This window comes from Lonchura striata, chromosome 15 (assembly GCF_046129695.1).
Source record: "Lonchura striata isolate bLonStr1 chromosome 15, bLonStr1.mat, whole genome shotgun sequence".
Lineage (NCBI taxonomy): Eukaryota > Metazoa > Chordata > Aves > Passeriformes > Estrildidae > Lonchura > Lonchura striata.
In genome coordinates this window covers 8,540,805-8,553,994 of record NC_134617.1, presented here as the reverse complement: position 1 = coordinate 8,553,994, position 13,190 = coordinate 8,540,805, and the positions used below count along the sequence as shown (strand labels likewise).

Genomic DNA, 13,190 nt, shown 5'->3' with positions numbered 1-13,190 from the left:
AATTCAGAGACAGATCATTTAGGGCATGGACAAAAACCTGCTGTAGGTACCAGCTGCAGGTTTACTGAGCTTCAGCTCTAATATGAACACAAGATTTTCCTTAGACAGCTGTGGCTGCAGTAACTGCACTGTATGAGGACAGTGAAGAAATTTGGAAGAACAAGGAAGATTTAAAAAGATTTTGCAAAGGCCTGATGAAACTATGCAGATGCAATCGCTCTTCTGTCCAAGGGTGGGAGTCCTTGACTTCTTTCCCAGACTCTAGAAATAAAAATGTGATGAAATACAGACTGCATCAGCATCTGTAAAAGTAAAGTAATGGATATTAAATAATAATTTTCAATGTGTTTCATGCTTCTCTGCAATTTTTCATCAAAGAAAGCCTAATGTAGGCACTGAGTATTAATATGGAAATGTGAATTAAGAAACTAATGGTAGAAATAGATTTTTTAAACATAGAATATTTCTTAAAATTTCCCATGCATGTGAAAACATTTAGTCTGGATATGAAATTAATGAAAAAATAACTCATTATCACTAACACCTTTTTCCCCCCGCCCTGTTGTCAGACCATTCTGAAGTCCCTGAATTTGTTTTCTATAAAACCCATGCCGAAGCAGGGTCATGCCAGAGCACATGGCACAGGATTATGTTGGGACAGTTCTTGAATATCCCCAGTGAGGGAGACTCCACACTCTCTGGGCAATCTCTTCCAGTGCTTGGTCACATGAACAATGAAGAAATTCTACTCATATCCAGGTGGAACTTCGTGGGCATCAATTTCTGTCTGCTGTCTATTGTCCTCTTAGCTGGAGCACTGAGCAGAGCCTGGAGCATCCTCTCGACACCCTCCCTGCAGGCACTGACAGACATTGATGGGGTGTCCTCTCAGCTCTGAACAGGCCCAGCTCCCTCAGCCTTTCCTCATAAGAAAGATGCTCCAGTGCCTTAATTATCTTTCTTGCTGCTGGACCTGTTACAGGAGCTGCACATCTTTCTTGTACTGAGGAGCCCAGAACTGGACAAGGTCTAGTCATAATGAGTCATTAGCTTTGAAAAAGTGACTTGAAATTTGCAGAATCTGTCCAAGAATCAGTTTATTAAGTATGTATTATACTTCACCCTCCCTCTGACCCCACTCTATAATAGCATTTCCTGAAAATGGAAATGGATTTCAAATCACAAGATCTGTACACATAAACCGAAATATCTCTCAACTGAATAAAAAGCTTGCACCTGAAATGCATTGCCTTTTAAGGAATTAATTACTGTGCTACCAAACACAATGTTTTTGTTCAGCAAGTGTGACCAATATCAGTCCATTATCATGTCACTGCCAAAGCCATTTATCTGAGTGTGTCTGTGTCTCCCAGAGATTGAATGGTCTTGTTTTGCAGTTAGCAGTTAAATACTCATCTTACACATAGGCACACACACCAGCTGCTGAAAAGAATGTGCTGAAAAGTGCTGACCTGAGAGTCACCACGAGACTGCTGAATGCTCATGTTCATATCCTGTAATTAGTTCAACAGTTGTTAGCAGTGTGCAACAAGTTGCTGTGATCCACAAAGGATGCTCAGCTTTCCTGGGATTAGGAAGACATTTATACATGAAAAGATCAGCTGTACATGACCTCCCAGTGGTGCTTTAGGTCAATGCTCCTGCACTATGAAAAGTTGCACATATAGACAGGGTAAGAACTGGGGGAATGTCCCTCTGGAACCAGGTAAGCCAGGGTGGGAGTGCTCAGAGCAGCATGGCAGCTCCAGCTCATGGCCTTGGTATCAAAAGGATGACACCAATTTTCAGAAGGATAAATGAGCAAAGTAACATGGGAGAATTCACACATTGGAAAGACCCGAGGTTCTGACACAGGTCCCTTGCAGCTCAGAGTGTTCTGTGAGTCTGTGACTGATGATTCTCAGGTCATGGATCACTGAGCACTGTTCCTTGATAAGTTACTATCTGTGTCTTTTAGATAATTTCATTTTCTGAAAGAGCACCAGAGGAAGTTTGGCCTCCTGTTACCAAAGCAACAGTTTGAATAACTAAACTTGACCCAGCTTGTTGAACATCTGACTGAGCGTGAACTGAGATTTTCAGCTTGGTTTTGGTGATGGAACAAAGCAGAGACACAACATCTAAGGAGAGAATATTTGGCTCCATACTATGTGCTTCTGCATGAAAGCATTTAATTTCAAATATGTTTTAAGATTCTCTTTAATTAATGGCTTTCATAACAGGAAAAGACCTTCTCCAGCCAGCTCAGCAGCACAGTCAAGAGGCAAAATGAAGCAGGTGGTGGGTTTGGGAGGGGAACGAGAGAGCAGATGTTAGCTCGAAAATTTGGAATGCACTTCAAGTCCTGTAGCAGGAGCCCAGTTTCCATCAAAGCATATTGTAGGAGCAATTAATTGGGGACCACCCAGGCTTAGAATTTGCCAGAATAACATTTTCCATTCACACAACACACTTCTGTAAGGCTGACTAATTGTTTCAAATACTTCTAGAAGAATTTATTTTTCACTTTGGAGATAAACTTCTCCATATTAAAGAATGTGAGAAAATGCAAATCAAGCCACAAGGTGCTAAAATTCTAGGGACAGTCGTAGTCCAACTGAAATCTACCTTTTGTTTATTTTTCAGGTGGCATCAAGGAAGCATAATTAAATGTGAAGACATTTTCCCCAGGGACCCAAAGGAAGAGCTTACCTTTTTGACCTCGTATTTAATAGCAAGTTTAATCCTGCTCAAACTTGGCCGGTGGTGCTCAGGGCACAGCTGGATGTTCACATCTCCATTCAGAATAGCCTCCACTTCTTCAGTGTCTCTGCACAGGTCCAACACTCCCACAACAAAGTCCTTGCATTGCATAGATAACTTCCTGTAGTCGTTCTGAGGGAAAATAGAAAAAAAGGTATTTAATTATGTGTTGGAAGGCTGGGCTACAAACACTAAATGTAAAAAGAAAGAGCAATGGTGAGCAAGGTTACTTCTGCAAAATTGCTGCCTGGAAGAGTAAGAAAGCATTTGATTTACACAGCATGTTGATGGCTTCTCACAAAAGTACAGGAACTCCTCCAGACTTAATTAGCAATGTCTCTATCAGCAGCATAGTTTGCATGATAATAGAACTCATTTTAAAGAACAATTAAATAATTTCTAGGGAAATTTTGATTTTTAGCAATCAGTTGATCTCTGCTGTCTGTGTGGTGTATCTCTAGGAATGTAAAAATATGGCCAAAAAATAGGTCCTGCTAACAGGTTAAAATAAACAGCAAAATTTTCAGTTTAGATTCTTTCCTAGTAATTCTTTATTTCATAACTTTCAAGAAGTTTCAAACTGGTAGAACAAGCTGGAGCATCACATACAGATATGTTCAAATGAATTATATAGTTGCAATTCCAACTTCAGCCTCAAACCTTAGAATTTAGTTAAACATTCCTGAAAGAGCATCCAGATGATCATTGTCACAACACCTCTCCAAGAAATGGAACTTCAGAAACGCGACATGATTTCCTGCAAAATAATTTCACTTTGAAAACTCAAATTACACTTGTGGGGAAAGAGATAGCCTGTACCTGACTTGACAGAGGACTAGAAGAGTAAATTCCATGCCTTAAATTAAATTGTGATTGATTTTCACATGCTGACACTTAAAAAACAAGAAAAGTGTCACCATCTGAGTAAATGTTGTAAATTAGAACACTATTAAGTCTACCATTAATATCATAACAAAATGGTGATATTAAAGGCTCCATGCAACAAATAGGAATAATAAGCATAAGACAAGCTCTAACTGATTTGAGAGGTCTTTTCAAATCAGGTTTGATGAGTTAATTAAATTCAGTACCTTATCTAATTAAGCTATCAGCCAAAAGAAAAAGATAGTTAAACGTGGCTATGATGAAGTGATAAGGGTGACCTGGCTTTGTGCTTCTGTATTTTCTTAATTATCTATTCTATCATTTACACATAGCAACATATAAGCCTTCCCTGTTACACAAAGATCTCGAAGCACTGTACAAACATTCATTAATTAGTTAGAACAGCACTGTCTAAAACACTTAATTAGAGGTGGCTTAACTTCTTTGGTCAGTTTTTCCCCTTCAGAACTGAGATGATAATGAATTTTTTAAATCAGTTGGTTTAATGGCTTTGTCATAGGTTTGAGGTTACTTCTACCATGAATGTGTGTGCGTGTCCCAACTTTGCTTTTCTTGCATGGAAGAGCTGGGAAGAACACAGAATATTTGAATAATTACAGAATAATAATCACAGGGAAGAAGAAAGCCCCTCAGGGCTGCAAGTGGGGCATTCTCACAGGAGAGGGAAGAAGCCATTTCTGATCCGTGTTTGGGAGAAGGGGCTGAAGACAGCTGGGGAATAGCAGGGATTTTACTGCTGACACCTTCTGCAAGGTGAAACTTGTATGTTTACATCCTCTTATGCATCTAAAAAGTTTAGATCTGAATTCTCTGTCCTTGAGTGCTGTAATCAGACCAGGTGTTCTAATTGTGTTGTTAACAGAGAGGAGTGAGACTTTCAACTCTTCATTAAGAGGAGACATAAGAGTACAAGAAGCAGATCTTTATCTGGGTGAATGCCCCACTGCAGAAGCTGGGGCACCAAGACTCCCATAATAGTGCCAAGCTAGAGCACTACTAAGATTTAAGATGTTCTTATGTCTCGGACAGAAGATGATGGTCCACTTACATCTAAATCTAGTACCTGAGCATTTTGTGGAGATAGATAGGATTTGTGAAGTAAATGTTTTCAAATACAGGGTGAGGTAAAGTCTGAAATGTAAATGAAAGACAGATTGTATTTGATGGCTTCAAAGCACTCCTCTCAAATCAATTCCATGCTTTAATCTTCCCCACACCAAGATTAATTTCAATAAATTGAAAGCTTACCTCTTCACTGAGAGAATAGATGCCCAAACAAAAATATCGGCCTCAAAATAATTACAGAAATAGTGAAGGACAGCAAATATAGATAGATCTGGAAACATGTAGGGTGGGAATGAAATGCCTTGTTCCTACAGGTAATGGAGATGCTTAACTAGCCCAGCAGCTTAAAATAAAACAAGGGTGGGAACTCTGCTGAGGTTCAATACCGTTCTCTATGTACTGTTTGCAAGATTCACAAGCTTGTCTCTCAACCAGCGCATTTTAGGTAATTCTCATCACCACTTCCACATCATCTGAACAACTAGTTTGTATTAGACTTGCTTATTTTCCCTCTTCTCCTTTCTTGAAGGAAAGATGTTTAGTAGCAACTAGGAAAGTACTTCCAAAGCACCTGCAAATGGCAGGTTCCCAGCTGGAAAATTCTATCAAGATCCAACTTTATGCACATCTCCAACCTTAATGTTTTTACTGGTTCTGTACATTTGTAGGAACTATGGATGATTTCCTCAAAGTTTTTTACTCTGATTTTTAAGTAGACACAAGCAGTCATACATCCTATCCAAGATATTGGCAGTACAAAGAAAATAAATAAAATAAAATAAAATAAAATAAAATAAAATAAAATAAAATAAAATAATAAAAAAATAAACTGCCCTCCAGCAATTCTGCAGCCAGGCAGGCAGGCAGATTACATCTCTCAGGGGACTGCTCATCTGTTAAGACAAGTCTCAAAGATCACTGAACTTGCTGTGTCTTCTGATGATCCCTTTTACAAAATCATTTGTCATCTTTGTTCTGGCCTCCTTAATGCTCACAGTTCATCATAGAAAATCCTGATCACCATGATGGCGAGAACACACTCAATGACTCTCCTCATGTCAAGGTATTTCTCTCAAGCACACATTATTCTTTACTTAAAAACTGAGATTAACAGAGATCTGACAGCCATGCTTCTCCTGATCCTGGCTGGCAAAGCACAGTTCTGGTGACGCAAGAAAAAAATTCTGTACCTGCATCTAAAACCCTGAATTGTGAGTTCTGACGCACGGGAAAAATCCCAAGGAAGCCAAGGAGATTTATTCACAAGCAGCATCCAAACTCTATGGGTGTTCATGCCAGCACTGTGTATTTCACACATTTGTCTGTATTTCACACATTTGGAAACATGCAAGATGCTGCTTTCCCTGCAGGAAGGAGTGCTGGGACAGTGGATGGAAGGGCAGAGATTAGTAAGGGGTAGGAGGAAGAGGTGAAGAAGAACAAGGATGCATTTCCATATACTTCCAGACACTGGTGAGCAGTTAAAGAACTTGGGGAAATGGCATGAAGCTGTGTCAGGAGAGGTTTAGGTGGGATATTAGAAAAATATTCTTCATCCAGAGGGTGACTGGGCACTGGAAAAGGCTCTCCAGGGCAGTGGTCACAGCACCGCATCTGACAGAGCTCAAGGAGCCCAACACTATCAGGAACATGATGGGATTCTTGGGGCTGGACTTTGATGATCTGTGTGGGTCCCTTCAAACTCAGACTATTTTGTGATTCTCTGTGATTCTTGTTACACCAAGGGTGTAACAAGCCCTGAGGACTTCTGACTCTGCCAGAACACCGAGGGGCAGATGGCCATTGTGTCTTGGGGTGCAAAGGGACAGTCCCCACTTCACCACTGCCCTGGCAGCCAGGTTCAAGCCCTGAACCAGGCACTTCATAGCCCTACTGACTAAATAAGTTTTGTGGAGAACCATCCTGGCTGCCAGCCTGGGCAGGCAGTGGGCAGCAAGCAGGGTCAGACTTGTACCACAGCCAGAAACTCAGGGCTGGAGACACAAAATCCAGCTCGGGTCTCCTGGCAGGGCAGCAGAAGCAGACACAGGCAATGACAATAACCCAAACCTTCCCAAGCTCTCCAGTTAGGCACCATATTATGGAAGTCTGAGGATTAAAAAGCTCATAAACCAGATGGATTTTTACAGTAGTGAAAATTGCAGATCATACATGAGAGACACTGGGGCCTCGTCCTGACAGGCTGAGTGCTGTCAAGCCTTGGGGAGGAAGATGAGGGATACAAGCAAGTAAGCAAGAGAGCCAGTTCTGTTTCAAATAACACATGGAAGAGAATTTTATTTCCAATAGAGGCAGTGAGCAGAGCAGGATCAGGATAATGCCTGAGAATGTTACAATATCATTTTTTAAAAACTAGAATGTAACAAAAGGATTCCAAATTAGTAATTTCCTGCTTCTTCTAACACTGTTGTGCATGTGGAGTTAAAAATGTCTAATTTTGCTGTTTTGAAAAGGCTGATGGTACTTGTCATTCACTGCAATTTCTGCAAGTACCCTATTATTATCTGTTGATTATGTTCTAAATGAACTCTGTCATGTCTCCACATCTGTTCAAAACCAACCAGATTTTTTGAGAAAAGAACTGTTTCAGGTCAGAGAGATGTAGTTTGAGTAAGAAAGTTAAGTGAAATGAGAAAAAAATAAGACCAGGAACTTATCTGGCATTTCTGGGTAGCATTAAATTTGCTGTGCAAATTAAAGCTGTAGGCGCATTGCACAGAGTCTCTTTTTATGTTTCTTTGAGATCTTGGCTCTTTGTATTTAATCTACATCATACATACACATATAACAAGGAGAGAAATACACCATTGCTTAGATTAGCATTTTGAGAAGAGACAGCAGAAAAAAAAAATGGAGAAGTAATTCTGTAAATATGAACAGAAAACTCCCCCAAGTAAAAAAATATTGTATAAAGAAAACAAAGCTTAGCGAAAAGAGGGGGATAAAAAGCAGAAATATTTCATGCAAGATTTGAAATTAAATTGTTAAATAAACCATTGCGTCAAATGGTTATATTCAAAATGCTTATAAATATTTACCAATTAGATATCACATGAAATATGCACAAGCCTGTATAGAAAAGTTGTGGGATAGATTTCCTTTGGGGTATTTACAGTGTCTTTGCCTGGCCATAGGTTTGGGAGTGAAAAGAAGCACAAGGCCTGTGGCAGGAAAGGTGATGGGGGAAGATGCTGAGGAAGGACCCTGCACTGATCCTGGCCACATAACTCTGAAATGCACTGAGCACCCCTCCCAAAGAGCTTTGCCAGCTGCTGACACTTTTGAATACAGCTGAGTGCATTCTTATTGTTTCCAGACTAAATGCCTATGTGCACAGTCTGTGCCAAGGCTGTACAGTTAATTTTCCAGAAAGCACATCCAGTTGGTTTATGTTCTCTTGCTTCTTAAGTGGCAGCACATCAGAGAATTATTGGAGTTCTGGGTACATTGTGACATACCCGTGGCCATGTCTCTGAATTTAGAGCCCAGTGCTCATTTAAAACATTTCCCCACTCAGGTGCAGGTTGCTAAATGTTTTTAGAGGTAGGAACAGATGCTTTGGTTCATTTTCAAAATGATCCAGGCCTTGACTTCTTAATTTCCAGCGTGCATAATATAATAAGCAATCTGTTCATATACAAGAGTTTGACATTTCACAAGTGTGACTCTGTTGCTTTCAAAGCAATTTGGACCCTTCTAAATGGAGCCAAGATAAACAAGGCCGTGGTTTGTCCTCTGAGCAGTGCCAGGTTGCAGCCTGGCAGCGCAGAGGGGCCTCCAGGCAAAGGGGGATTTTAGATTCCATCAGGAGACACTATGAGAGATGTAGCCAATATAAGAGCCCAAGGACAAACCAGAGTGCTGTCTGTGTTGACATTATTCTTCTCCAAAGAAGCCCAGAAAACAACAACGTAATTTGATTGAGGACCAAAGGTTTTCTGACTTCCAACAAGCCATGGAAATAACATCCCTTGCATCATTACAAGGGTGTCAATGGCAGTTGCACTAACTGATTTACAATAAGACAATTTTTTTAGTGTCTCTTTATTCTTAGCTTTCCAGCTGTAATTCATCTCTTCATGTGCATTGCAGAAGCTCATCTTTAAGAGAGCATATGCCTCCACCAAGGGGATAGAGCAGTAAGGAATCAATCAAACCACGTGGATTTCATCTTATACCTATTGACTGGTAGATACATCAAATCCTTCAATAATCATGACAAGATGATGGTAGTTATTCTAGTTGTGGAGTCAAAAATCCTTTAGAATTTGTTACCATGCTTTTGCAGCATCATTTGCAGGTCCAGGTATGTGTTTAATCTTCAGCAATAACATTCCAAGAACTTTGAAGTGTGAACAATCAAAAGCAGCAGAAAGGACAGGTTTGCACCTCCCTGTTTCATTTCTATCTTTTGTACTTTATCTCTTTTCTGCTCTAGCTCTTACAAAATCTACCAATAATACCCTCTGTGAAATTATTAATATTTTTGATAAATGTAGCTACTGTTGGACCAAAACTAATGAATAAATTTTGGAAGCCACTTTTCCATCAATAAAAATATTAGAAAAGGAAAAATACTTTACTTTGACTTCCCCTTGGAACAATTCCTTTAAAACATGTCTGGGTTTTTTTTTTTAATCTAAAATTAATGGATTGATTATTTGGGGAGGCAAAGGCAGGAAAGAAACATAAATCCTTAAAGAAAGTTAAGGACTGAGACTGAGCACAATTCCTGACTCTTCAACCAGAGTTTTAGATTCCCTAACATAAGAAATTTCAGAATCAGTCCACTCTCAGCTTTTTTTATTACTTCTATTGATTTTCTTTACTATCTGAAACTTAAGTTTCAGAATTCCCTCTACACTGAAATTAATGGATGATTTGACTTATCCAAAGTTCTCACCCTGAACAGAATACAGTCTTTCTTTTCATACCTAATGAGTTGCCAGAAAAACACCTCCATTTCCTCTACTCCTCTCCCCCAAAGTCACCTTCAGCCTGACAGGTACCATTACTGAGCACCCAGTGCAGGAACATCAGTGCTATTCAGCAGAGAGCTACCACCCCATTCCAAGTCTCTTAAAATATTTCATTAGCCTAAAACAGAAATTATACTGGTCTACAATTTTTTTTAAAAATGAGAAAATTTAATGTCTCAAGGTTGGCATAGAAACTTTTCAACATAAAATGTCATTTGATGCTTGAGGTACTTCTCTTTCCTATCACCTCAGCTAGTTTTCAAACACATATCACAAATAAGCCACAGCTTTTGATTCCTCAACTAAGTAAAAGTTTTTTTTTCTTGCAGATTTTCCCTAGCTCATTTGAATGCTTCTGATGAAACACCTGTTTTCAGAAGATAAACTATCAAGTCCCTGCATATCTCATAAACAGGATAGAGGTATTAGTGAAATGTGCATGCCAAATGTGGGGAATACACAAATGTGGCCAAGGAGAGGGCCTGTCTCCAGTGTCCTGTCAACAGCTTCCCTTTAAATGCAAACTGTGCATTTCAAAATAACACTCTGATGATTTCCTGGTTGAAGAAGAGTTTAGGATCTGTTGCAAAGTCAAGCTCATGATGATGCAATGCATTGCCCCAAATTCCTCTGCATGGCATTCAAACATTTGTTCTCTCCTATTGTGGGGATATGACACTGAGAATCACTGGTTACCTGGCAGAAAAGGCCATCCCCACCTCACCACAGCCTCCTTTCTAGTCATTCTGCAACTCTGATGTGAGAGATTTATCAAAACACAAAGTTACCTCTGGGCCAAGCTTCTCATTTCTCATATCATCCATACTTTTTCTCTGACATTTTCCCATGTATATTACATTCCTGATCTCTTTGTTGCAAGCTTTACTGGGGAAGATTTCTATTTACTATACAATTTGAGATGAAATAGCTTCCTTTCACTAAAAGAATTAGCTGCTCTTTCTCAAATGTGTGGCTCTTTTCAGCTCAGCTGCTTGAAATCTCTGTGTTTCCTGAAAATCAGATGGGAAAAAACCAGCAGAAAATAATGGATTTAAATTAAAAGTGATTGTTTGCTTAAGATAGTTTCATTTATCCCTTAGGCTGAGGTAAATTTGGCACCTACAACTTGCTAAGGAGCACACTTATGAGTTCAAAGGTGCTATGAGTACCTTCTCTCACAGGAATTTTGGCTACAAGCAGCACGTGTATATCAGGAAAAAGACTCCTCCTAAATCCATCCTGCAAGTGAATGTTGGCTTAACTGCAAGCCACGATGCAAGTGATATTAACAATTGAAATAACCTTATGTTTTCCAGGTCTCAAACAGCCAAGTACCACATTTCTTAACGTCCAGCAAGGAGAGTTTCTTATAAAACTGGTCACAAGCATCAGAGTGGGTGAAATTGTGGTTCCCACAGCACATAAGCAGCAACCAAGCACTTTGGAATAATGTTATCCCAGCTGCTGAGTCCTGGTACAGAGCACTCTTGACCATATGGAAATTGTCCTGTCTCTGACAAGAGCAGATTTAGAAGTCAAGCTGCAGAACCTTCTTGAGCAGAAATATTAATATACAAAGTGGATAATTATACCTCTTTGTTTTGAAATGAGTTCAGATCCTGGAGTTTGGACAATGAGAATAAAATGGCACCCAGTGGGCAATGAGCTGTTTCTGCACTGGTGACAATTTCCCTGCAACTAATTATATTCCAGAAAATTGCCATTTGTGATCATGTAAATGCAAAAAAAAAAAAAAAAAAAAATAGATACTACAGTACCTAGCACTATTTTAAAGCAAAATGAAATTGTTTGTATACCATTACTATTCATCCACAATTCTCTGAATAGTCTGCTTGGACTCAGTGAGGATAAGTTCATTATAATTATCTACAATAACAAAAATTAACAACATAATGAGGGATAAACTAAATCACTTCCCATCTGCATCCTATTTGATCTCAGACTTGAGATCCTCAGAATGTGTTACTTCGTTTACATTCATTAATATGATATTGATTCCCTGCAGTGCCTTGGATAAACGTACCTGCCTCCATTCTCCCATCTGCTGATCTAACATCATTATTCTATTCTGAGCAATCATCCTCATTATGCTCATTTGTAGTTCCAGTAGATATCCCTTCCCAACATGGATAACGAGCAGCACTGTCTGGAAAGGAGTCATCTTGCTCATGATAAACCTCCTGGCTCCTAACTATTCCCAAAACTCAGTGCTGATACCAGCTGAATAGTTGGCCCCTTGGTGGTACTAATGAAATGCAAAGCTTACCAATGTTGGATTGGACTGATATTAGAGTAGTGATCACAGGCTTTTCTGTCTGTTTCCCTCAACAAGATTTGGATTTTTGCCTTCTGAAAAATATCTTCATCTTTGGTGCTCTACGGTGGACCTCTCTTGGTACCACTCATTGCTGAGGGGAGGAAGAAGGGGAATTGTGTTGCTGTGTCATTTTATATCAGTAAGTACGCTGAGAAAATTCTCTTAGATGAGTGGTGAGTGTGTAAGGGCAAGCTCAAGGTCAGATGAGCTCTGAGCACCCTGTAGAGGACCCAGTGACTGGGATGGAAAAGCCCAATAACCCTTTCCTTTCCAAGAGCCAGCTCAGGGCAGCAGGAGCCCTCCTCACTGCGCTGCCACCGACAGCATGCACCAGTTTGAGCACCAGGGCTCATTTTATCTTCCACGCTCAGTGGGCAAGAAAGGAAAACACTCTGTCACTGTTAACTAAACACAGGCAGGTGGCCAAATCAGAGTCCCTCTGATCAGACTCCCGAGCAGCTGGCAGCAGAGCTGGCAGGGAAGGCGGGATGCTCCAGCCCAGCACCATGGAAAGGCCCCGCTGCTGGGACAGGGCAGCCAGGGAACAGCAGGAGGGGGCACAGAGAGGCTTGTCTCACCTTTATTGCTTAGAGACTGGAGAGACAAAGGCTCATTCTGTGGGAGAATCCCAATCTTTGGGAGAGATTGTGCTAGGGATCAATCCCACCTAACGAAACGCCAGCCCATCACGCCTTGCTGTGATAGGTCTGAGATGTGAGATGTTATTCCTCATTTGTATAAAGAGCAGGGGGCAGCCTTGGATCAGACCTGCTGGTCACCCCACTGCTTCACTGCACATCATTCTTTCCAAGGATGAGCGTGAAATCATGGCTTCAACAAATCTGAAGATGATGGTCAAATGGGTCATGATTTTGCCAGCTACTGAGTTTTTCTCCCATGTTAAAGCTGTTATAAAGATCAAAATGTGACAATAATAAGATTGTGATAAGCTGAACTTTTTATATTTAAACTTTGAAAGTATTTCTAAATTATTTGTATAGGGATTTTCCTGTTCCTCAGAAATGGGCTCTTGGTGGAGGATGGGTTACTTATTTGTAAGGAAACACTGAAATCCCTGGAGGAAAATTACCTTAAAGGAATTCCAACTGGCTCCAGAT

General features: G+C 40.1%; 1 protein-coding gene across 2 annotated transcripts in view; it reads right to left on the bottom strand.

Moving 5' to 3' along the window:
• The window catches only part of TRPC7 (transient receptor potential cation channel subfamily C member 7), a 64,491-nt gene that overhangs the window by 42,436 nt on the left and 8,865 nt on the right, over positions 1-13,190 (bottom strand). For both annotated transcript variants that reach the window (XM_021549466.2, XM_077786685.1), the window contains exon 2: positions 2,713-2,895. In XM_021549466.2, coding sequence (XP_021405141.1) covers positions 2,713-2,895 — 183 coding nt within the window. The remainder of the gene's footprint in view (positions 1-2,712; positions 2,896-13,190) is intronic.